The sequence below is a fragment of the Notothenia coriiceps genome, unplaced genomic scaffold (assembly GCF_000735185.1).
Source record: "Notothenia coriiceps isolate Sejong01 unplaced genomic scaffold, NC01 NC01_scaffold00003274, whole genome shotgun sequence".
Classification (NCBI taxonomy): domain Eukaryota; kingdom Metazoa; phylum Chordata; class Actinopteri; order Perciformes; family Nototheniidae; genus Notothenia; species Notothenia coriiceps.
Window position 1 is genome coordinate 64173 of NW_011335975.1, and position 27026 is coordinate 91198.

At 40.3% G+C, this 27026-nt stretch overlaps 1 protein-coding gene across 1 annotated transcript; it reads left to right on the top strand.

Moving 5' to 3' along the window:
- Positions 1–3769: 3769 nt before the first annotated feature.
- LOC104941214 (glutamate receptor ionotropic, NMDA 3A-like) lies at positions 3770–26691 on the top strand. The gene is made up of 9 exons (XM_010766281.1): positions 3770–4026; positions 10086–10755; positions 11542–11925; positions 12815–12960; positions 15949–16064; positions 16684–16835; positions 22248–22409; positions 22650–22720; positions 26631–26691. The coding sequence occupies exons 1-9, from the start codon at positions 3770–3772 to the stop codon at positions 26689–26691; spliced, it is 2019 nt and encodes a 672-aa protein (XP_010764583.1).
- Positions 26692–27026: the final 335 nt, after the last annotated feature.

Consider the following 27026-nt stretch of genomic DNA (forward strand, 5'->3'; position numbering starts at 1 on the left):
AGTTTTAACCTATTCGAAGTATATAACCGCTTCATATAACTTAGGATACCAAACACATACAGACAGGAGACAAGGACCTAAATAAACTTTTCACAAGGGGAGACGGCAGAAAATTTGACCACTACACAAGTGAAGACCACGGCGGACACACACAAGAGGGGGGAGTGGCACAGAACAACCGAACTAATCTGACACCATCACATCCGGCAAAAAGACATCACACACACAACTCCAAACAACGACCACTGACCACAAGTCCCCTCCGTCGTATAACTCCGACATAGTACATGGTGTTTCTCCTTCGTTACGGGTGTGGCACAATTATAAACTTGAGAGACGGAGACGAGAATGAACCGGCCGGACGGCGAGTGCCAGTCGATGTCGTAATTGTCACTTTACGTAAAACTTACTATAACTCTACGGTAATCCCTGTGAGGTTTCACAAAAGTTGAATGAATACTTTACTTACGGTTTGGTATTTTTAATGTAACATTGCCTTACGAACCACATATAAAACAGTCCTAAAATAGGAAATTGACGGGTGGTATTTTCTTAAAGTTCCTGCGGATGGAAGGTATGATGCATTGTAACGTTAACGTTTTAGTCCGATAGAACGAGTTTTGTTACGTCTCTTTTGATCAGGTAACGAAAAATGAAGTTCGACCTATTAACATGGGATATAGTCCCACACGGTTCTTCAGTCAGTTCAGCGAAGTCGACTTAAGTTTTTTCGACTCGAGCACATGATTGGTTCCATCCTTTTCCGGTGTAATGCGGCAAGCCAGACGGATGTGACCGAAGGGATATCTGTGTCCTATCTTAATTTAAACCAGAAGTAGCGGATGTTTCGGATTACCCGTCCCACGGTAGATGGTAATTTTTGGTTGGGGTCGAAGGGGTTTAAAGAAAGAAAAACACGATATATGCGGGGCCCTAGGCCTCAGTACTCTAGGACCGCCAGGACCAGTACCAGCGCTCAGGACTATAACCTCAGCACCCGACACCGAGGGGACCTATAGGCTTAGGGACCTACCTCAGGGAGCACCGTAGTAGAAGGATAATATGTGTGTACGTAAGGGTTGAAACCTTGTGGATACAACGTTTCATAATAGGAAAAGTTAAATGTGGGCCTTAGATAACGTCAGACAGGCAGCGCCCCTCTCCCTAGGGAGAGGAGGACAACGAGAGGGACTCCAAAAGAGGGTACAGGGAAATTGACATCCAAAAGAGGCTTCAGGAAAAGGACATGCTACACTCCGATTCCTGTTCCCCAAGCATGAACAGTATGCTATAAGACATGTTTGACTACTTCAGGTGACTCTGTATTACATGCTTTTAAACACTATACCCCGAATATTTATATTTAACTACCTAACTAACTATGTGAAAGTAAATCGACTGAAATAGGTTTCAACTAGAATGTTAGATGCCAATGTCCCTGTAAGAAGGGACCTCATTGATTCCCGTTCACGAATGAGTTCCCTGTGATCACCACCACAGGACGCCCTAAACTTGAGTGGTTTGGAACGGCAGAAAGTCGGGGTGGAGTGATAGACTATCTGGTTGGTGATACGTTGTGCTAGTTTTGTTTGGTTGATTTGTACCAATATTCTTCTAAGTGATACGACACAAAAGCTAATTCTTTGACTATTGGATGTTATATTCAATAATGATGACAGCTTGAACACGTAGAACTAATAACTTCTGTGTGTTGATAAGTGGGAGTAACTGTGGCAATCATAAAATTTAAGGGTTATAGAGGGAGTAGCGGTAATACTTACGTGGTAGGCTCTACTCCAGACTATAGAAGAGGGGACCAAATAGTAGTTGAAGTTAGCCCTTTGTCGAGCCGGTTTACACAACCGTAGTATAAGAACGAGAAAAGTAGGTAGTCTACACCTGGCTACTTAGATCACGCACAACTAGGTTCTTGGAAACATTCGTAAAATTAATAAACCTTTGTGATGGAATAACTCGCACAAATTACCAACCAAGAACTTCTAACACTCTGACTTAGAACCTTAGTTGTTAGGTTTCAAACTTCTAGGACAACGGTGATGGTTGTTGTAGACCGGAGAAAATGAACGACCATTATTTCCTTTCCAAATTGTAGACGGCCACTAAAGGTGTTACCGGTAGGCGGTATTAGGAATGTTTGTGAATAGACACTTTTGTGGAGTCTTAAAGTAATCGATAAGGGGAACACTTAAAGGAAAAACGAACGGTCGTTGAGTACGACGGTGGTATCAGGTATTTTAGTACGTTATCTAAGGGAACCTCCAACAGTCGGATCGAAACTCTTGACGATTTTCGAATGGGACAACGCGTAGACAGTAGACGAAGACCGAAGTGTGTTAACTGGTTGTGCAGGAGGTCCAGTCGAAGTGGTTGTTTGGTGTCCGTGACGCTGCTTACAGTTTTTAATGACTGGTACCGTCACGCAAAACTTCCCACCATCGCTGGATTTTGAAATGTACACTCCCAGTAACTTATGTACTAACCATAGTATCGACTAGGCATCATTGCCGTCCTTTTGTACTTAATGCAGTAGTTTATTGCGTTAGGATAGAATGGGAAAAGATTATGATGGTAGTGTATGTCATAAATTGACATTCAATTGTGTCACAACACTATGTCTCAACCTCAAATAAGTGTGAGTCTGTTGATGTCACCCATTAAAGGTCTTTGTAACTTTGATCACGCGGTGTATTACTTGTCCTTTTTTTCTTTTCTGAGACTTGGGAATAGAAACGGTAATTTTTTTATCCACAACGATGTTTCCATTTGAATCCGAATGATTATTCTGTTGAGGCTAGACTTCGATGGTGTCGCTGACGACGGCATTCCACGTTATTTTTTCTGTTTAATTATCTTTTAGTTCGAAAAACAACGTTATCTCGATAGTTGTTTCTTTCGGAACTTTTGATCTACGTTGCGTTGTGATCAAAGAGTTTGGACTTAACTATTATCTAGATATTAGTCTAAATTCAAACGTAAGAATGTGGTAAAACCATGTCTATTATATTATTCAGTTTATTGATTTTGAATGTCGACTAATTTTGCCATAGATTGAACTCAAAATAATAGAGTTTTGGACAAACTTTTACGTGGACAATAAAAATGTCGGGGTTTTTCGGCAGCGTCGCATGTCCTTTCGAAGAAAGTTTTGAAGCGGTCAGGAACTTTCTGAAGTATCAAAACAACGTTCTTGTCACCGATCTGGTGCTGACTCTACGATACCATCGTCGAAGGAGTAACAACAACCCGGCCCCCTTTTACCTGACGACACAGTAAATCGAAAAGGAAAGTCCAGAGAGGGGAAAACCTCGCATCTCCGTCTTAATCCTCCCTTGAGGCGAGCATCGCAAACACGTGGGAAAACTTTACCGGCGAGGATTTAATGGGAAGACAGCATTCGGTGCGAGTGTACCACGTCTACTTTGTCTACCTGAAACCTTAACCTTTCTATCGTTTTTAATTTAGTAGGAGACGGTGAGCCTAACTTTTACCTATATAAAACCGTCTGACTTCCCTTCATGGCCATGAGCATTGTCTGTGGGACTTCTACGCTTGAGCGTGGCACATAGTCTTAAAGGACACACCATTTCATATGACCCTACACCTTTATGCGTAGTAAAGTCTAGCTGACTTCAACTTGTCAGCCAACAGCGTGCTCTGCTCGTCTCTAAACACTCCCTCGTACACTTAAACATAGCAATACTCTATAAAAGTCTCGAGAGTTTAGGTCATAACCGGCTTAAGGCAAGGGATGTTCGGGACCCACGGAGGGGCCCGAACACTTATGTCTTACGAGCTCTTCGGCTCCCCCCCACTGTCGCTTAACCTGGATTCGGGCCATGACCGACTTTTGGGTTCGTCTTCGACACTCGTAGAAAGGTGGAAGCGGGAATTTCGCGCTCGTCGGGCGCAGTGCGAGAGAAGGGAGAACTCAGAGATAAACACACAATCCCCGGGAGATCGCACGCTTGTGCACGCCATGGTGGGTCCAACCTATGGAGGTCGGCTGTGAGCCGCGTAGCGCGCACCGCGCACCAGAAGTGTCGAGGTGGCGTCGAGCGTGTACGCCCGCACGCCCGTCGAAAGTGTCTGCCGGCGATATAGGGAAAACTCCTTCCGACATCGACGGAAGTTTTCTCCCTGTCCACTTGTCTGAACAAATAACAATATAACACAAACGGAAAAGTAAAAACCTGACCCCGCGGGGAGCCGAACTTCGGACTACCGCTGTCACTTTTTACCAATAATCTTTTTGGTTGCCTAACACACTGTACTACAAAAACCTGAATACGTCTATCGTCTGGGCGCAGAGACCATAATTCAGGGCCAAGGAGAAGACCGCGCTTGTACTCCTATTCGAACGCCATAGGAGTCTCCGCCGCCTTCTACCCCCCGGACCACCGTGGGGGCTTTTGTGTAGTACCTCCGACCCTTGTCCCTTGCAAGGTCGAGACAGGTGGCTCCTCCTACTCCTCTCCTCCGTCAGTCCGGCCGGTCGACGAGAAGGAGCTGACACTGCGCTTTTAACTCAGCCGACACGGCACTTGCCGGGACGCGGCCTTGGGCTCTAAAAAGCGTCGAGCAGGAGCAGAGGACGACCCGACCCCTGAGCCCCCTATCCCCTGTGTGCCTCACAATCACAGATTTTTTCAGATTTGTGAACAATATTTGAGAGAAATGGTTATTTTGTGTATATAGAAAATGTTTTAGATCTTTGAGTTCATCTCATGAAAAATTGGAGCAAAAACAAAAGTGTTGCGTTTATATTTTTGTTCAGTGTAGATAAACTTAAGGATCAGTAAACAGGTGGTAGACAACAGAGCAGTTTACTATTTCGAAGTTATACGGCCTAGTGTGTTTGAAAGGAACTGATAAGGTTTGCCCACTAAACAAAACATCTGAAGCAGGCGAGATACTGCGTGGGTGGCTGAAGATGTGATAATGTATCAGGGGAAGAGAAAGAAGGGGTGTGCAGAAAAAGAAAAGGAAAGACAAAGCGTAAAATACAGACATCTAAAATAAGCACTGTATAAAACCCCTGGTGATACAGATCCAGATACACTAAAGGGGGCAAGGGTCCTATAATAACAGATAAGACACAGCCTATGATAAATGATATTGTTCTTTTTTGCAACCAGTCAATCCTTATGTATTGCAATCATTGTAAATGGCCACCAAAGCCAGGTATAGTGTCCTGATGTGTCCGCCAGCTGAGCTATAAAGATGTAAACGCTATACCATAAATGTCTCCTTTGAAGTTTGAATTTCCTGAACAAATGTAAGTAAAACACTCTCAGGGAGGGAAAAGGAGGGATACTCTTGGCAGACATTTGTATGCTGGAAAATATCAACAGTATCTACTTATTTCTGTGGAGAAAAAATGTTCAGTACTAAATGAAAAATATATTTAATGTTTTTTCAGTTTGTGTGCAATTCGAACAAAATATGAAAGTTTTTGGCCCCTTTTCATTTAGTGTGCTTTTTACCTTTCTAGATGGCCAGTCATTTTGCGGTAATAATACCCTGCATTCTGTTAAAGTCATTTTTAGTTTACATGCATGCAGATGTGAACAAATGCAATTGAAATCAATACAATGTTTTGATTTCATGATATGATAAACACTTTAACTGCTCTTTGAATAGTCACAATCATACTCCACTGAGAAGCAATCAGTCACCCAGTGTTATGTCTGAATGTTGTTGAAAGGAGCACTTCTCCCCTAAAACGAACATTGGTATACCAATTACTCACCCTATGTTACCAATAATTCTTTAAAAAAGCTTCCTTTTTTTGGTTTGCCTCAACAGGCCACAAAGATTAAAACAATTTAGAAAAAGTGTGATTAATGGAAGCAAATGGGGTTTATAAAACGCCCATTAAAACATCCTTTTGCAAATTCTCACAAAACTTGTGTGTTCTATCCAATATTAATAATAATAATAATAATACATTATATTTCTATAGCGCTTTTCTTGAACCCAAAGACGCTTTACATTATGAGGGAGGGTAGACAAACAAGGACAGGCAAAAACAAACAAAAATTATTCATTTACAAAAATACAAAAATCATTCATTTATTCAGTCTTATGTACATTACTTCCCAAACACAAGCATATTTTTCTATTTAACTTATAACTGTTTAACTTAGCGGCCCCTATTTACTTGAATTCATCTTGACTTTTTCTCTGTTTTCGATTTTTTCATTAACCGTATAAGCACGCGAGGAGAAGCATATTAGTATTAGTTGTAAAATGTACTTAAAGGTGTGGTAGGTATTTTCGGAGAAACCAGCTCGAGTGTGCTAGAATTTGAAAATACACAACCGGAGAAAATCTGCCACTTCCTTACAGAGCCCTTCCTCCAACACACACAGACGCGCACATGACCAATGAGGGCACGAGATAAGTGTGTGCACAGATGGAAGGCTGACAGGCAGGTAGGCCATCCAGTTATTTTAGCCAGGCCGGCTCAGATGATTGGTCGTGCTTTTTACAGTACTACGGCTTCCACAGATGAAATCTTTTTATGGATTTTTTGTCAAAGCACTTCAGATATTCATTGCTATCGGGATGTTAAGAGCATTCCATGGAATATAACAAAAAGTGTATCTCGAGCCGGTTTCTCAAACTTACCTACCCCACCTTTAATGTATTTATATAAAAAAAATACATTTGCATTGTGGGATTTATCTCAATTCATGATCTATAATAAACTATACTGTATACGTCTTTTAATCTTCATTTTGTTACAATTATGGTGACTGTCAAAATGACTCGGGTCATTTTCCTTACATATGCACAGTTTGATTTACAGCAATGCATCATATGTGATTAATGCATTACAAGTCTGTAAATCTAAATTTGTTAAGTCGTGAGCAACTGTCAAAATATGTAGTAAAGTCAAAAGTACAACTGTTTCGTAGAGAAGTACAAGTGGAAGCATAAAATGGAAATCCTGAAGTGCAGTTGCGTCTTTAGTTGTGTTCATTTAAATGTGTACGGTAGTTACATTCCATCGCTGAAAATAATTAACTTTAAACAGCAAGTGACATTTCCATTGTCATATCTGCTTCCTGCAGACTGTGAAGGTAATGCAATGTGCATGTTCTGGTTCTCAGGTCATCTCAGGCACAGCAGTCCTGTAGGTGTGTCCGTTCAATCACTGCGGTCTGATTAGAGGAATTCAGTAGTTAATTAATGAGTGGAGCCAGTCCGGATCAAGCGGGGGTGTAATGAGTACCCTGGAGTTTTGATTATGCGACTGCAGTGGCAGCCCCTCTCTGTGTTTTCGACTCACAGCTCTCTGCCTGCTTTCCACTCGGGCGTGACAGAAAATAGTCTTTAAATCCCTTAAAAAGAGTAACATGGGAAAATCAACATGTACACCCACACATCACTTATCTGCTCAACATTTTCCTCCAAGTTTATTGTAGCATGTCATGTTTGTTACACTATTGGGATAGAGTAGTGTTGGAGCAACCTCTGAGTGAAAAAGAGAATCTGTGAGTCTATAAGAAGCTGCTTTCTGCTGCAGGCGAAATGTGAAGCTCATCTCCCCTCGTACACTCTGCTGACATACCATGCTAGTACTCTAAAAGGGTCTGTAACTTCACATTCCAGCAATGAAACACGCTCAAGTTGTATTGATGTCTTGACTGAACACAAAACTTTTACATTATGTGCCCTTTTACCACCATGTGACATTTAGCCTTTAGCACCCTGTGCACTGTCAGGAAGAACATGTCACTTAAATTGTGTACAAGGGGGAATAAGACGCACTCTCCAGGTATTAACAGCTACACGCTGCAGTGAAGACACCGACCTTCAGACAGACTAGTTGAGCTGTCAGGTTGAGTTAACACCCCTAAAAGACGTAGTAAAGTAGACATGGTTTTAAAAGAGGGAGTTTCACAATGAGCAAGGTGACACGAAAGAGACATTTCAGGGAAAGGTCACATCATGTACGTCATTACCCTGTGAAAGCACATCCAAAAAGTGTTGTTCTTTGTACTTGCACAAGACATACACCAGGATTCTTATTTTTTTTCCAACCTTAACCATTCAAAGTGTGTGTGTGTGTGTGTGTGTGTGTGTGTGTGTGTGTGTGTGTGTGTGTGTGTGTGTGTGTGTGTGTGTGTGTGTGTGCTCCGATATCTGACACTCTCAGACAGCCAGTAGCATGGCTCAGTGAGAGAGATGTGGAGATCACTGGACCATGGTCTGTCTTATCCTGACACACACACACACACACACACACACACACACACACACACACACACACACACACACACACACACACACACACACACACACACACACTCCAGACAGCCACTGAGGCCACCTAGATAATACACCTCTCCTGTGCTGGTGTTACGACATTAAATTGAGATTCTTTTTATATAAACTAACCAAGGGTAAAATATAATCGTGCAGTTTAAGCCTGTAAATCCCGGCTACAGAAATCCTACATAATAAGGTTTTCTTATTGGCAAATGTACAATAAAAAAATAAAAACAGCAGAAAACCCCTTTAGCAACTGTTTGCATTTGCAGTTTTCTTGACTTTTTGGCTTTCCGCATGCATACATAATGTTGTATACATTTATAAAAGACGTAGCCGCTGCTACGGGGCGCCAGCCAGGTACCAAAAAAAAAAAAAAAAGGAAAAGAAAGCTAAGTACAGTTTTGGGTTGTTGGGATCACTTTCCTCTTTGAAGAGATTGTTTTGTTACCAGGAAAGCAGTGTGTGTGTTTGTTTAAACGCCTGTAATGCCACATTTATCCATGTACGAACGAGAGTCGGGAGTGTTGGAGCGTGGTGTAGTCACAGCAGGGCAAAGCCTCTCAGGGAACAGGCCGCATTGGATCGATGAGTTAACAAAGCATGTGGCTTTGAAAAGTGTGTGAGAGACTGCTGTTCGCTCACTGTTTCTTCCAAAAAACAAAAAAAGCTGTTTTTTTTTTAACTACAATCTGTCAGTAATGAAGTTATTTTTCGTTTTAACCATGGCCATGATAGTTTATTTCATTTGAATTAAGTATCTCTTTCTCCAAATGACAATCTTTTATCTTTCTGTAGCTTTAAAGGTAAACAACTCAGGGTTAGGGTTACTCCACCTACTTGCATGTTTATAAGTGACCATATCACACCATCTTCCTTTGTAGATTATTAAGGAACTGAAAGATATTTCAAAGAACAAAGTTTGAATTTTAGGTCAACTGAGGTCAAAAAGGTGTAGATCTTGATCATTTATGGTAAATAAAACTGGGCTCTTGGTTCTTAATTACATTGACAAGCGTCAGCCTAATGAGTTGACCCAAAGTTGCAACTGTTTTTCCAATTATCATACTGATAATACATGTATAATACATCAAATTGTTTGTATTCCAGTTTATAGTTCGAAGAGAATGGTTCCAAATGGCTGAAATCAGTTGTAAACCCATTTCAGGTTGATGCCCTACAAGTTCAGTTTTTTTGTTAGCAAGAGAGTAATTTCAAATATGAAACTACAGTTCTTTATATGTAATGCAAATTAAAACATTACACTCAGTTTATGATGTCTTTAATACTTTGTGAGAAAATAAATAAAAAATGTTGTAACATCAAGAGCAAAGATTATATTTGCATTTACAATAGTTTTGCACTTTCGCATTTAAACAGCATGTATTTCTTTGGTAGGTTGACACAAAAATATCATAAGCCCTATTTGTTTTGACCATTAGAGTGCAACAGCAATACAAAAGTTTCCTGTCCATGGTAGTGAAACTTTTGAATCCAGTCTTGCCAATTTGCCGCCTTCCAGACTTTGTTATACATATTGTATTGTGTATTTTATAGAAAGCAACATGTTTTCCAGAATTTCTATTAGTTTGGTTTGTTTTTTGAGTTACTGTCGAACTATGGTCCGAAGTTTCTCTTTACTTATACACCTGCAAGGAAACAAACACTATACTGATATACATTGTACATTTAAATAACAATATTTTGTCTTGTGGTTTTTCTGCCTTTTTCTCTCCTCATCAACTTCCTTCCACCACTTTCCTTCCCCTTTGTCCGACTCCTTTCAGATTTCTATCCAACACATCATTTGAGGGCCAGACGGGTTTTATATCCAGAGACTCTTTCAGCCAGAATGTCATCTCAGAGGCCCATCACTACATCTGGTCCCTCCAGCTGGACCCTCTAGGCCAGCCAACCTGGACCCGTCTGGGACGCTGGCGCAAGGGGGAAGTTCTCATGGACCGCCGGGCCTGGCCGAGCCATCAGGGATCTGGGGGCGGAGGAGACTGGCGCCGATCCGCGCGACTGCACATGCGGGTGGTGACGCTGGTCGAGCACCCGTTTGTGTTTACCCGCGAGGTGGACAGCGATGGGATGTGTCCCGCGGGCCAGTTGTGCCTCGATCCGCTCACCAATGATTCTTCGGTTGTTAAAGGATTATTCAAGAAGCTCTCGGGACGCAATGGATCTGTCCCCACAGAATTGAAAAAGTGCTGTTATGGTTACTGCATAGACCTGCTGGAGAAGCTGGCAGAGGACATGGGCTTCACCTTTGACCTCTATATTGTAGGCGATGGGAAGTATGGTGGGTTCAAGAATGGGCGGTGGACAGGATTGGTGGGGGATCTGCTCAGTGGCGCCGCCCACCTGGCAGTGACATCTTTTAGCATTAATTCAGCCAGGAGCCAAGTCATCGACTTCACTTCCCCCTTCTTCTCCACCAGCCTGGGAATTCTGGTCAGTACTCCCTCTTCCTCTCTCACCCTTTCTACAGAAACTCTCTGGCTCTCTTGCTATGACCTCTCCTCAACTCTCGCCGCTTTGTATGCTGGTGGTCAGTGTCAATATTGTGGAGTGTTATTACTGCAGGCACTACGTTATTGGATTGTAATGCTATTCCCCTATGGGGCTAGGCTGGTTAGCAAACAGCTTTGTAAGGGGATCCTATTACTACAATTACCGCAAAGTGATAGGGAAATACTCTCCCCTCTAAAGACACCGCTACAGTTGTTGATGTTCTGATTTACAATCCCCCTTTTTTTCTATATTTTGTTAGTAATCATCCCTTTTACAACTCTTTTCCCAGTTGGATAATGACACTAATTGTTGTCCAGTTGATGTTAGGATTCTGAGGATCTAGCTTTCTTTTTTATTTGCTATTTCCTATCTGGCCTGCTACCGATTCATTCCTTCCCTTTTTAATCATGCTTCCATTAAATTTTGTCCTGTATCAGTTCCTCGCTCAAATAAGTCGAGCATCATGTAAAATAATTTACTGAATTTCTGATAAGAAACAAGCTAAACCGACAGATGTGGCGTGTAACACAACAAAATATACAGATAACTCTCCAATTTCCATACTCACCTGCTTTTGGATTTCCAGTCCTAACCCCGCTATATCCTCAGGATGTATAAACAAAAACACAACCCAATTGAAATTTACTTTAAGCCTTTGAAAAACCACACATGTTCTTACTTAGATAATATCAGTTGGTTGTCTAATCCTGTGTTCCCCATGCCCAGGTTCGTACACGCGACACAGCTGCACCCATCGGTGCCTTCATGTGGCCTCTCCATTGGTCCATGTGGCTCGGCATCTTCGTTTCACTCCACGTCACCGCTGTTTTCCTCACCCTGTATGAGTGGTTCAGCCCGTTTGGTATGACCCCACGTGGACGCAACCGCGACCGGGTCTTCTCCTTCTCCTCGGCGCTCAACGTGTGCTACGCCATTTTATTTGGGAGAACGGTGGCCATCAAGCCGCCAAAGTGCTGGACAGGCCGCCTGCTGATGAACCTCTGGGCCATCTTCTGTCTGTTCTGTCTGTCCACCTACACCGCTAACCTAGCTGCCGTCATGGTCGGGGAGAAGACCTACGAACAACTGTCAGGGATACATGACCCAAAGGTACAGAGATGTGCAACTCTGCAAACAATGGATGCTTCTCAAGCTGGCATTTTAAGTTTTGGGGCTGTTTCTCTCTGCGGTCCTCTCATTGGTTTAAAGTTAGAAGAAGATGATGTAAGGTTCTTCCTTGCACCAATCAGGATTGAGCAACATTTAAATCCCAATCTGATGAAAATTTGGGTTGTTTGGTCACTGATATTCAAATCTAATTAAACCCACGTCCTGATGGAGCAGATACATGTTCACCTGGAGATATCTTTTTAATGTCCTTATTTTGTCACTAATATTTCACTAGCAAGAAAAATACGTAGTCAGGGCTTTAATTCAATCAAAAGACAAAATAAATGTCTTCTTTTTATATGTTTTTTTATTTGTTTTGGTAAATAAAGTTCACGTTTTGGTTACCAGATGTTTAGAAATGTTTTGACAGAATCTTCTGTTTAAAAAAAGGGTTTAGAAATTGGCTAGATTTAATTTGTTTGCTCAAGGCTGAGGTCTTTTTCTTGCAAAATATCCCTGATCTATTTAATAAAATGGCAGACTGCAGTGTTTTTTATCTTTTGAACATTTCAGAAGAGCTGTTGTTTTTAACTTTAAAACTTAAATTAGGAAATGGAGTTTTTAATTAAACATACTTTGTAAGGGCAAATGGGGTAAGGTAATTACTGTTTGTTGTCAACTCACCAACTCTTTGAATACCAACAGTGCAGGTATATTTAGAGTCAGAAAACAAAAGAAGTATAAGTATAAAGGACTCCTGCTGCATTTGAGAATAAAAAAATGCCAACTGAAGTTGAGAGAGACAACAGACTAAAATGAAAAGTAGTACTAAAAGATTCTGACAGCATTCTAAGCGTAACATCTTGGTTTATTTTTTTCTTTCCTGCAGTTGCACCATCCGTCTCAGGGATTCCGATTCGCCACAGTTAAAGAAAGCAGCGCGGAGGACTACCTCAAGAAGAGTTTTCCTGAGATGCACGAGTACATGAGAAGATACAATGTCCCGGCAACACCAGATGGCATACATAATCTCAAGTAAGACAATGTCCACACACTGCACTCTAAAAGAAAAGTCAAAATCTAAAAAAAGTAGAAATGTCATCCCCATCACCAGCTGGCCTGTTTGCATTCAGAACTCATATTCCTCCTTACCCTGCCACTGCTGTCATCTTAAGCTGCTTCGACATTCAACGGGCATCCCCGCGGAGCAAAGCAGAATAAAGTGAGGGAAGGCAGCTGAAAGCAATGCCCTGGCTGGGAAGGGCACAATTTGAATGGATGAAACAAGATTTTTTTTTTTTTTCTGAGCTTGTAAAGTGCTGATTAGAGGGTTCAAGGGGAAATGTCATCTTTAGAAAATTACAAGTGGAACAAGACAGCATACAATATGCCGCAGTGCAGCTTTGAATACCCTGTTCTCAGAGATTACTACCAGAGGGGCAAGGCATATCACATAATCATACAATAGACCGAAGCCTCTGTTATTGTAGTACAATGCATCTCCCAATTTACTGCATTAAGGTGTTACTCAATGTGATTTCCCAACTAAATATTCATGAATTGGTTAAAACCAATGAAAAATATGTTTTTATATTTATATTGTAACCTTTATATGTACAACCAGAAGGGCACTTACAGCCATCTGCCAAGGCCGTATTCTGGGGTGAAAAATATTTTGTATCTGCATGTGGTTTTCGGATCCACTCCAAGATTTAATGGGTTTCCTTCTTGGCCCACGCTAGACCGCAACACTGAGTTTCATAAACATCAGACCAGTATTTTTGTTTTCTGCTGACAGAATGAGAAACAAACCAAACAAGTGTTTAAAGTGCTTTTATTTTTACGAGAAGCCTTACCTTTATAGTTTCTTCAAATGTACATTTGAATTGTACTGGTTGTGGGGATAATGTTGGTTTTGTCCGTCCATTCCATTCTCGTAAATACGATATCTCCGGAATTCTTTGAGGTTATTCAAATTTTCCACAAATGTCCACTTTGCAATTCCCCAACACCTAACTGCCCCACCCATCTAGACACCTGTTCCCACTTTCCCCGTTAACCCTGCTGTTACCCACTCTCCCACCTGTTTCCACTTCCTCTCATCAGTCACTTGCAAGCCTTTTGTTCCTTTCACTGTATCCACTCTCTCTGAACCCCTGTGACAAGTTTTGGATTTTGTTTACATGCTGATGACTCATACACCATCAGTCGTGATTTTTTCAGACTGAAAGAGGTGTTCTTGCAATTCTCTTGGTTCCCATTCTTGCAAACCATTCTGAATTGACTTAATGAACATGTCCAACCAGTCATTTAAACAAACAAAAACTACTAACTGCAGCGTGTCTGCTGTATGAATGTGAATTTTAAGAAGTGCAATCCCTGAAGCGTTAGCCGCCATTAAACTGTTTTGTGTTGTTGTTGCTAGCTTATTAAACTGACAGCGATATTAGAATGTGCTGCTTTTATTTCCTTTAATACAGTCTCTTAAAAAAAGAACACACCTGAAACAGAACAGTTTATTGTATGGTTTGTTAACCTCGGTGCTAACAGGTCTTACTTACCTTGTGATGTGAAGACTTTTCCCTGACATGCATTGCATTTAAAAAATAAATTAAATTGCTCTTTCCCACATCATTTTGTATTAAGTAAAACCCTTAAACAATAATGTGCTCTGTCACCTGTTTAGTTTTCCATTAATGTCATGCTATTGCCAATACATGATTCAGCTACTTTTACAACAATTTCTACAGGAAGAGAATAAGGTGGGCATCATGTTTTAACCATACTGGTCGGGTAATTGGTGGATGTCAAGGTAGTTTTCTGAAAATAAAATACATAACATCAATACTGTACTATCATGGAAAGACCAAGGACATAAGTTGCAGCTTAATTCAACCTGTAATAATGAACAGACAGCTTTTGGGTGGAAGATAGCAGAGGATTTCCAAGCGCCGTCCTTAATAAAAAGCAAAAAAATAAAGAGAGAAATCTTGAAAAAAGGCTTTGCAGCATTGGTGTCCCTGTAGGCTGTACCTGTCAGTAAAGGGTTGATTTGTAAAAGCCTCGCTGAGTGTTGTGAATTAATATCTCGCCTCAGTATAACAGACTTGGAGTGAGGAATGAGAGTAAATTGGCAGAAACTGGCAGACAGGCAGTCATTTCACTGGCATAAGACCAGTTTTGGGAAACCAGCGGTAAATGGGTGAGAGAAGTTTGTTGAATAATTTACATCCCATTTACAGTGATTTGGTGAACTGCCCTGTGAAGATCCCAAACCCCTCAAGCAAAACACTTCATTCAAACATTATTTTTAATTTGTCGTGCTCTACTTCTCTTTTTTTTGCCTTTCTTACCAATGATTTATTGGACACAACATAAATAACCCCCCCCACCAGGCTGTTTACCCATTTAACCTGACCCTATTCTTAAAATGAAAAGAAAGCGAATAGTTCAAGACCCTACCAAAACCATCCTTTTTTATTCTTTAAACCCACTCTGAGGTCAGAGGTGTAGCATGAGGACACAAACTGAAAATATAATACTGATAGCACAGAACAGGAGACAGATGACCAAAAAAAAAAAAACGAATTCAATTTTCAATTCCAGTAGGTTTTAAAGGTGAATTTCCGAGAAGCTTGCTTTTAAAATGTCAATCCCAGAAGATCTAAGATGTTGCTATGGAGAGAGTTATGGCTTCTTCTGTCACCATAATGTATTTGGGAGAGTGGATACCGATGGTCCATCTGTCTTTTTTGTCTATCCAGTCATCCATCAAAAACATCTCAAATGCCACCGATCAGATCGTCATAAAACTTAAAGGTATAATTCACTCTTTTGGTGGAATGACTGGATACATGCATCACGTTTGTACCCTGAAATGTGCAACAATTAGTCCAACAAGATGCATGTGGCTTGGTTAGTAAACTATTAAAGCTCCAGGACCTTTGAACTTTCAGCTCAACAGGCACCCAAAAGTTATTTTGTTCTACACTCCCAGTATATTCCCTTGCTTTGTATTTACAGGGCTGATCCTCAGAGACTGGATGCATTCATTATGGATAAAGCTCTGCTGGACTACGAGGTTTCCATAGATGCAGAATGTAAGACACTAACAGTCGGGAAACCCTTTGCAATAGAAGGTAAAGTATGGCTTCTTTAAATAAGACAAATGACTTTAGGGTTAGGGTTAGACAATACTGTATGTTCCCATGTGTTAAGATGTAGACTGTAGACTGATCTGACCATAGGCATTTTCTAAAGCCCTAGATGTAAGAATATCAATCACTCGACATTTCCACAGCAGTTAATCTTCTTGCTTTCAACAGCTTAGATCCTCTACTGTCTACTGTTAATCTCATGGGTCCATTTAGCAGGCTTCTTCTTCCTCCCACTGTGAAGATGTGAAGATTCCTGTGTTGTTGTTAATTACTTAATGCACCCTTAAGCCTCCAGGATACAATCCAAATCAATCAGTGTACCTCCTACCAAGGCGAGGTACTTCTGTAATTGGCTATCGCTGGATTTGTCAAACTTCCCTGGCATGCAAACAATTCTGAGATGTATTGACAATGTAAAGCAACTGCTTTCTTTTCAAGTGAGAATTGTGGGGGTAAAAAGTCTCCCTTATTTCTGTTCAGCTGTTCTTTTTTTTCGGTTGAAAGAATATAATGAGAGTGCATGGAGGTGAAGTTAACAGGATATTGCAGCTGTGACAGGGGAATAGTCACATTGTATGTTTGTGTGTGTTTCTATTGGCAGGCTATGGAATCGGCCTCCCTCAGAATTCTCCACTCACCTCCAACATCTCAGAGCTTGTTAGTCAGTACAAGTCTGATGGCTTCATGGACACGCTGCATGACAAATGGTACAAGGTTGTGCCCTGCGGAAAGCGCAGCTTTGCTGTGACTGAGGTAGGAACATAAACCCCTCTTATATACAACTACCAGCCTGGTCTCATAAACAAATGTGTCAATTACGCTTTAAGGTAAAACATTTTTTTCCATTCTGTGTTCCAAGATTGGCCAAATGCAATTCTGGAACCTATCGGCAGTCATTATGATGATTACGTTTTTTATTAGCTTGTAAACTGGTTACTTGCAGTCGTAGACATTTTGTCCAACACTCAACCTTACATCTCAAGTTGCTTACTAGACTATATATCTGAAGTATAATTGAACGCCACACAGAAAAGGCGATCTGGAACTATTGTATATTTATTGTCCTAAATACAATTTAAAAACAGAAAGGTTGTGAGCTGGAAAACCGAACAAATAAGCTGAAAGACACTACAACTAAAGTACCCTGTAGAGCTGAGGGGAACTGGGTGCATTTTTCTACAATTTTTTTTGTACCTATTACAAAAAGTAATTGAATCCTTTGTTTACATAAGAATATTGATTTGTGCAGCATTAAACTAGATCGATAGTCTTTGACATACATAGCAGGATTTAGAAAAAACCTATGATACCAACTGAAACACCACTTTTTATTTGCACCCATTCCATTGGTTAGTCCGTTTCTTTCTCTTTTTTTTGTTTCAAAAGTGTCCATACCTAACCATTCTCCTGGCTGGTATCTCAGAATAATTTCCCTGAACTGCCTGAACAATCTCTTTATTCATTCAGAGCCCGGCACATAACCCTCCACATGCTAACCGCGCTTTGTCTCCAAAACTCCAGTCCAATACATCCCTGGCCCTGCAGTCCATTCCCTTCTGCCATTACCGAGCACTTAGCTCTCTCAGCTGCTGTCTCTCTGCCCAGCTGTGACTCAGGAATCCCCAAAAGTGCTTCTAGCTGGTTGCCGACAGCACACTCACCATTATCAAGCATTAATTAAAACTCACTCCCAAAAAAACACATCCCTCTGCTACATTTTCATTCATTTATTTCATTAGCTAGTGTGCGTCGCAAAGGCACATAACGCCATGCTGGTTGCTCATTTACATGTTTAATTAGGATACATGCAAATAACCATACTCTCATATGAGCAGAAGTGGAACACTGCAGTACACAAACTCAGGGAACCAGTTGTTCTTCTCTGTGTCACAGCTAGACTTGCTACAGATGCTATCTACAGTTGCAGACATCTAAATTGCTCGAGGTGCATTTCATTTTGCAGCATCATGCCTCCGCTGACAGCAGAGGAAACTGCTTGACCAGTATTTTATTTCACCTGCGTGACATTTAATTTGAGATACAACTATATTAGTGAGTTGCTGTTCACACACATATTATAGATAGTGTTGTAAAATAAGTTATCTAGAATATGTTATATTCAATTGAATCAACTGAGTAGCAGTTTGTCAGACTTACAATGTGCTGTCAAAATGAACACTGGAAAATATCAGAGCAAAAATTCACTTGATCATATTTATATATTTTTTTATTTCACCCTTTATTTAACAAGAACACATTCTTATCTCTGGTTAAAGCTCCTTAAGGGGAGTAGGTCAACGTATCCTCATACAAAGGATTTTATGATATCTTAGAGAAAGGTAATTATTCATTAAGTCCAACATCACGATCGATTAGTAAGCCTTCGGAACACCACTTTGTTAAAGGTGGGGTAGGTACTGAGAAACCAGCTCGAGTGCGCTAGAATTTGAAAATACACAACCGGAAAAAATATGCCACTTCCTTACAGAGCCCCTCCTCCAAATTCTAGCGCACTCGAGCTGGTTTCTCAGTACCTACCCCACCTTTAANGTCACAACTGAGCCGGCCAGCTAACCAATCAGAGCAGACTGGGCTCTGGTTTCAGACAGAGGGTGAAAAGAGGTGCTGCAGCACAGGAAGTAGAGAAAAATAAAGAGCTTTTTGAACATTGAAGCATGGAGACATATTACAGTAGAGGCGTCAAATGCAAATAAGAATCTGAAAATGAGCAGAATATCTACTACTTTAAGTAAGGCTTATTTTGTATTCAATAGAAACAAATCTTGTTTCCTAACCTTAAAGGTGGTGTAGGTAAGTTTGAGAAACCGGCTCGAGATACACTTTTTGTTATATTCCATGGAATGCTCTTAACATCCCGANAAGGCCCCATTATCCTCATTTTCATATTAGTATTTAGTGTCTCTCCTGTGACATGTCTCCAGGCTTTAATGTTCAAAAAGCTCTTTATTTTTCTCTACTTCCTGTGCTGCAGCACCTCTTTTCACCCTCTGTCTGAAACCAGAGCCCAGTCTGCTCTGATTGGTTAGCTGGCCGGCTCAGTTGTGATTGGTCAACCGCTTAGAGATGTCCTCTTAGTATATCACTGCATGTGTTTGAGGGCTAGCCAATAGAAGCTAGAGTGTTACATAGTAATGTCATTATCTTACGGCAGTAAACAAAGTCATATGGATTGGTTTCAGGCAGGGGGGAAGAGAGACAATCCCTCTGGAAGACACTTTGTGATTTCAGCCTTTGCAGACCATTTACATGCACAGAAACCTATACACTAAAAGAAAGGGAAACCCACCAAAAACACAAAAGGGCCTCTTTAGTACGGGATTACGTAACTAATAAGCCAAACTTGACTTCAGGTTTCACATGGGACACAAACAGCTGTCTCCAGGGTGAAGATCTGGTGTCATTGGTCCAAAACATCGACTCTAAGCAAAACATTTTTACAAAAGACATCTGCCATTTCTTACAGACAAGCATTGCATAAATGACTAGCAGTCCAGCACAAAACCACGATAAACAACCTCAGGCTATACAACAACAGAACAGGAACAGCATACACATGCAGTTAGACAAACAAGCTACAGTAGAGAACAAAATATGCAGTAAGCAGCAGGCTGGCTCAGTTTAGTCCGGCTCAGCATTTTTCTGTTATACTTTTATTCATTTTTATAAAAGCTACACCTCCAGCAGAAAGCCTGTGAATCTGAAAAGATGAAAAATCTGACGGATTGGCTTCACCGACAACCTCACTGGCGCTCGTCCACCTTTTTCTCGCCCCAAATAATTTGAGTAATAAAATCAATACCAATAAATGACATATTATTCATTAACGAGGGCCAAACTTAACATTACGGAGACATAAATTGTGATCAAAGGGATGAGAAATTGTGATTTGTATGTAAGATTTTTGCATTAAATGTATGCGGTGGACTTTCAAATTATGAGATCACTGTGAAAAATAATGGTCTTATATGGTTGCATGCAGTAAAAAGAGACAATGTGTTGCCAAAGAAATGTCGTAGAATATGTGCTTGAATGTGCTGATCCAAGGAAGCCCATAATTGTGAGGAATATTGGAGTGAGTTGGCGCACAATAACTTACACTGGAGCATTACATTAGATAAATGTCATGTATCCTCAGTAAGCTTGTCATAATGTTAAAGGATAATACCACTGTCATTTTTATTTTTATTCCTGACTTGAAAATGTCTTCCCCGGCCGTCAGATATCACTACTGTCTGTATTTCCCGACTTTAAATCATCAGCTCCCACTCTCCAAAATGTCATTACAGCCAGCTTGCCAAATCACAATACTGCAATGACGAATTTAATCCATCATGTATTTTATTTTGTATTTGTTACAAGCATGACTTTATAATGCAATCATTGCATCTGCTGCTGTATCAGGAGATGCTCCATACTCAGCATTAAAAAAAAGATTCATATGAGAATGTACATCTGCGGTAACTGCAACCGGCGCTTAATTAAGAAAAGTGTAATATCACAATAGGAGATGCCAAACTTGTAGACTGGTCGTATATTTCCCAGAGCTTTCTCCATGGTGACACATTTAGAATGGAATGAGAGCCAATTAAGATGTGAGGGAGGGGGGGGGGAGTGTGATATCGCAGTGTAAGTCTTTCAGAAGGGTTTTCTTAGTATAGCAGGATTTGAGGAAATTCAAATAAAACTCCTACTGTTATATCCTATTTTAGATGTGTTACTCTCTGGAAAAGACAATGCTAATTAAGCATTGTGCACAAACATGGCAATTTAACTTGTTCCCTAATAAGTTTCCTCACTTTTTCAACTGCATTGTGTTGTTACCTTCTGATAATAACTGAGTTGAAAGCAAAAGTTAACTTTTTTTTGGAAAAACATTTGAACAACTGCAGCTTCAGTGTTTGTGCTCAAATATGTGATTCAATGCAAATGTCAATTCAGCTTTTTGTTTTTGCAAGATGTTTTTAATGGGATTTTTTAAAAGAATCGGAGCCGATGACTTGGTCTAGCTTAGGGATTTTTAACTATTTTGAATACATCACCCGGTTTACACATACAAAATATAATTACAGTAGTATTATCATGAGCTCCAGAATCATTTTTCTCATACACAATCCAAAGGCAAATGTCACACCTATTACTGAAAACAACATGTGCTTATTTAAGATAAGGATGCCAAAACACATGCTGTATGTCAGTATTTTTCTGAAATTACTTTTTTTCGCAATAATAAAATATATTCACTTTATGTCAAATGTTTTGTTTTGTGTTTTTACCGCAATGCAGCAAAACATAAGGGCTGGCTATTCTTTATTCAGTGAAGTAGCAGTACAGGGTTAACATTTCTTTTTACAAGAAACAGTCCTGCATTAAAAATCGTGTTCAAGTAGAAGTTAAACACGTGAGCATAAAAATGTACTTTAAAAACAGAAAGTAAAGATACTCTCAGTCAAGATTGTATATGTTATATAAAGCATGCATTAATGTGTACATAACACTAATGCAGCTTGGATAAGTGTTGGCCAATTTGAATTGCTTCATTACATTACTTACATGTCACTTGTTAGACGCTTTTATCCAAAGCAACTTACATACTCAATACTGTGGACAATCCCCACAGGAGCAATTTGGGGTGAAGTGTCTTGCCAAGGGACACAACGACATGCTGACTGCAGTGGGGTTTGAACCTGTGACCCCCTGATCCCAACACCTGCGCACAAATCACTGTGCCAAACGCCGCCCATATGCCGCTGGGTAGCTTAACACATGCATTAACATAATATATCCGTGGATTTACATGTTGCCTTATTAATGTAAATCTGCAAAGTAACTAGTGCCAAAAGTAATTTAGATGTGGAGTACAGTATAAAAATGGACTCTGAAATTAAGTGGAGTAGACAAAATTAAAGTAACTTGAAAAATGAAGGTATGGTACTTCCAAATGGTACACAGAACTGGGGTAAATGTTTCTAGTAACAGTACTGAGGGAGTTTGTATCATTTTAAGTCCCAGATTTTTGATACTTCCCAGACTTTTCCCAGACTGTTCATGAGAAGAAACAGATTTGCACAACTGATCTCTTTTTCTGTGTCTCTATCTTTCTTCTCTCCATCCCTTCATTTTCTTCCCCCTCCATTTTCTCTCCAGACGCTGCAGATGGGAATAAAGCATTTCTCCGGTCTGTTTGTGATGCTCTGTGTGGGCGTGGTCTTGTCTCTTGTGACCACAGTAGCAGAACACATTGTGTACAAGCTGGTGATCCCGAGGGTCAAGGAGCCACGCTTCAGATACTGGCTGCACACGAGCCAGGTACTGAACACACACACACACACACACACACACATTTAGAACAAAGTGAAGCACCCTTTGGATCATTGCTAATTAAATAACCACTCCACAATCACCATGACTCTGATTATTTAAGTGAGTGAGTGAAAGTAGCCGTAATAGAATGTCAATGTACTCCACTTTTCTACTTTTGCACACACACTGCATGTCATATTCCGATGAAACATCAGAATAATAGCTGATGTGTTTCTTGTTTTCCAGAGATTACACCGAGCCCTTAACTCCGTCTTCAACGATGACAAACTGCCGACTGTAACCAAGCCTGATAAGAGGTACTGTCCCCGCCATTGCAGGAATCAATACAATTTCATTTTTATCAAATAAATCCAGCAGACTGTAATGTAATGTAATGTTTTTTTTAAATAATTTGATTTGAGGTCAATCATATTCCTAAGGAATTGAACTGAATATGAACCAAGCCCAGTTTCGATGCTATCTTTTATGACCCATTTAGTGCACTTTCTTTTGACTTCGGAATTTGGCTTGTTCAAAATCTTACAGCAAGGATACAACAGAAACAGGTGCACCACTAGCTTAACACAGCTCTCACATTTTAAGAATCCTATCAAGTAACATTTACATTTACATGTCTTCTAGTTGCTTTATAAAGACTCAAATGAAAATGCACACAGTCCCTATTCAGAAACCATTCCTTTCAATGAGCCAACATGCCTTCCTAAAGTTAATGTCGCAATTACACACTTATAGGTAAATAGTGGTGTAGCAATGTTGTATCAGGACAGCCTGAAAACCCGAAAACCCTGACCAATCACAGCAAGCTGAATGTGTTATTAGGGGTCTTAAAGAGACAGGCACTAAAACAAAGCATTTCAGTCAGAGGGGTAATACAGGTATATTCCTACATACAGTTTGAGAAAAATAATGTGGTTTTGTTAACATTAAAGCATGGAAATATGTTCTAGTAGAACCCCAAAGTACAAATAGGGACCTGAAAATTAGCATTATATGTCCCCTTTAAGTAATGCTTTGTAATGAGTTCATCCATTACTGTTGGTAATTACATTGGATAGCTCCAATGTTTCCAAAAAGGCCATTAAACCACTGCAGAAGAGGACACAAAACGTGGTTAAAATGATAGAAACGTAGCAAATAACAGCATGACAAAATCCCTGGAGTGATAACTGAAGTACCTGTGTATCGTATTGAAATCCCTTTCCATCCCATTTGTACCTTTTCTTTCAAGTTTACAAACTTTTCCATGGTTTTTACTAAAATAAAAAATGCTTTATTACACAAACACACATGGTTTAGTTTGCATTTGTATACAGAGTTTTATCAGGCCACTGCACCCTCAACCAAATGCAATTTATTTTCCCTCCATCTCACATCTTATAATGACATAACACAACTGCAATACAAACAGAAGACAAAAAGAAGATTTAAGGAAGATGCAAGGCTAAAATCTAGGGTATCATTAAACACATCACATATGTGCACATAATCACTCAAAATAAAAATAAAATGTCTAGCAGGAAGCCAATTTTCCAAACTTAGACAGCCCAATGACCAAATTATCCGGCTGTGAATAAGTGACATCAATTAACATCCAAGTGGCAGTGAAGGGACCCGTTTAATCAGGAACTAAATAGATTGGTCAATCTGTTGGAAGCTAATTATCAGTAAGGGAAATTGAGGGAATAATCTCATGCTGACGTAGCGGCGTATTGTTTGGCTCAGTGGGTGACAGAGAGAGATTTAGTAAATCACGAAAGCTCCTTTTGGGTCCGTTTCTTTTCAAACGTTGCAAATGGGTGCACTTTATTACGGTTTATGTAACTAATCTGGACCGTCATTTTGACATCAATACAGTGTCTGTCATAAGATGATCCCCTTTTATTCACATTTGGTCGCTTCTGCCAATGCCAAGTAGCGCTTTGCTATCCTACAGCAAGCAAAGTGGGACATTTATTACTCTTTTTATGGTCTCTAAGGGGAGATCAAAACAACCCTCAAGCTTTTGCCGGGCAAAAGAGTTCCATTTCATCTTCCTCTATTTAAATTCTGCTTTACACCTTTCCCTACTTAACACCATCGCTGAGGGGACACTCAGGTGGAGCACTCAAAGTGGGGATTAAATACACGTAATAATTATGGAGCCAAGGCTGTGTGAGGGATGCCGGTGGTAATGAGGATAGATTACCTACGGCTGCATGATTTAGCTCATTCAATCAAGCTCTTCTGCCCCGTGCCTGCCCGCTGTCTACAAGTCAGAAATTATTACCGTCATGTTGCCGGTGTCCCATAGAAACCTGGTGTGTCTGTTTTGCATACATCGAACAGAAATATGATAATTTCTCCATTCATGTGATGATATTTAGTGATCTTAATTGCTCCAGCTTGAGGTCTGTTACCAAAAAAAACATGTGGTGCATAAACACCTGTTTTATCAGCATTATAACAAAGAGGCACTCTTCAACCAAATGGTGCATTTGGGTAAAAATGTAATTGGTCGAAAAATACTTCTTAGGATAGGGCTTAACATATTTTATTCCTAAACAAAGATGGCAGAGAAAAAAGATTAGGGAAGTGTATGTCTGAAAGAGTCCAATGTCAAATTAGGATTTTGTGATTTAGTACCAAACGCAGTGTTCAGGTCATGTAGATCCAACAAGGACCTGTTTTACTCACGCTAAGAAGATATCATATGTCACTGTTAGTACATCAGTTACAATTCAACTCTTTGATGGAGGGATTACATGGGATAGGATCATTGCTTCCCCTGTTTATACTTCTTTAAAAGTACTATTAAATTAGCGTTTTCTACATTGCTTTGAAACCTAGTTTTTAACCCAAATGTTTTGAGCTATCGATCATTCCGTCCCATTCTCGTAAACGCAGGATGAAAGGAAAGCCTAGAGTTATTTTCTAAAATGTTGCACAAACATCGCTTTGTTACTTGAGTTTGGTTTTGAAAGATCAGAGCTCAACATCACTTAGTCCTAACAAAACAAGTTTCTGGCCATAATGCGAGAATTCATACACTTATCATGACAGAATTTCCCACAAAGGCCTAAGGATGAAATAATGAAGTAATGGCATTTTATATTCAGAAGGTCAACTGCACTGTGACTTCAAAATGGTCTGCAGAAACCTTTTTAATAACCCGGGAATAGAAGGGGAGAATGTGACTTTATTCTACATTCAGATGGATACTGAATTGGTGAAACTAATCTTGGGCGCCTGCTCTGAAATTGAGGGGATTGTACTTTATATATCTTCTTTGCTGCAGGGGTTGAGATGTGTGTAGAACCTCCACTTTTTGGAATGTGCAGCTTGCTTGCAGTGACATTCATAGGGTACAGTCATGGCTGCAACTTTGAGTTGTTGTTATTGTTCTTTATTGCCTTTATAATTAAAAAATATCTCACATCTTCAATCCTTTTTTAATATTGGTCTCCATTTTGCGCAACATTCCAGCTGTGTTTCATTCATTGTTTAGAATATCTAAAGTATGTCTAGTTAACACTTTGTATTGAGCTTCTGATGACTCACCTATGAGTGTACATAAAATTCCCTCAAGAGATCAATTTCAGGGCAACGAGAGGGACTCTGCAGAGTGGAAATAATTGGGCCGGCTTTGTTCTCTCCTGTCTCTCCTGCTGTGTTAGCACACCATCACAATTATTTGAAAGGAATCAGAAAAGATAAGACCTACAGTATAACAGTTTACTGCAAGAACACACAATTCTACATTGTTTTCAGCCTCGGCAGGGCGGTCAAGAGGTCATTTACAGCTGTATGACCTTCTTGTTGGGATTAAATATCTTGCTCAAGGTCACTCCAGCAGGGGGCTTGTCTAATGTGTCCTGCTTGTTGAAGGACTCCCTATTCACTGAGCTACAAGCTGACGCACATCTGTACTGACAGATGGGTGGGGAAAAAGAAATCAGTGGTGAAGTATTTAGTTCCTAGAGAACTGCCGCAGGGAAACACGAGCTGTGCTTCTCATAAGTCGCACTAATGAACAGGAGACATAATAGTATTTGGAAGTAGCCTTGGATTCTGTATTGGTGTCTGTTAATCTACAGTAGATTGCAACTGTTAGGGAATCATTTGCTTAGGTATTCAACCTTTGACACAGTTCATCATCTTCTCCTCTCACTGTCTCCTTTCTCATGGCATAGGTCTACGGCCTCGGGTATTGCTGCTATCTCTCTTAAGGAGGAGCAGCTTGGGCGCATCGTTGTTGCTAATCTATGACAGAGCACTAGCCGCCATGTGAGGTAGTTTACTGTTCAGGGACGAAGGTTCCCTGGCCCACATTCTTTCCTATGGACGAGAGCTCTAGTTAGATTCAGGGTCCATAATGTTTAGTCTCACTGATGAAGAATGTTGATTATTACACTCCGAACTACCGGTAGTTAAAACCTCGAGCTACAGAAAAAGAGTTCTTCAGAATTGGTTTGGCAACCACTGTGTCAACTCGTGACACACCACCTGTCTTGTCAACTCTCCGGCCGTAACTCCAAATAAACCACCAGTGTTTGCCATCAAAGCTCCAGCTCGCCCCGTGTCTCCTTCATGAGTCGGTGACTCCCACTGCATTGCTACACAGAA

Bases quoted from the DNA above. Each gene is read 5' to 3' on its own strand.
- LOC104941214 (XM_010766281.1), top strand. From the start codon at position 3,770: ATGTTCGGGACCCACGGAGGGGCCCGAACACTTATGTCTTACGAGCTC. The intron at 12,961-15,948 runs GTAAGACAATGT...TTGTATTTACAG, and splicing joins GATGGCATACATAATCTCAA to GGCTGATCCTCAGAGACTGG. The intron at 16,065-16,683 runs GTAAAGTATGGC...TTCTATTGGCAG, and splicing joins GAAACCCTTTGCAATAGAAG to GCTATGGAATCGGCCTCCCT.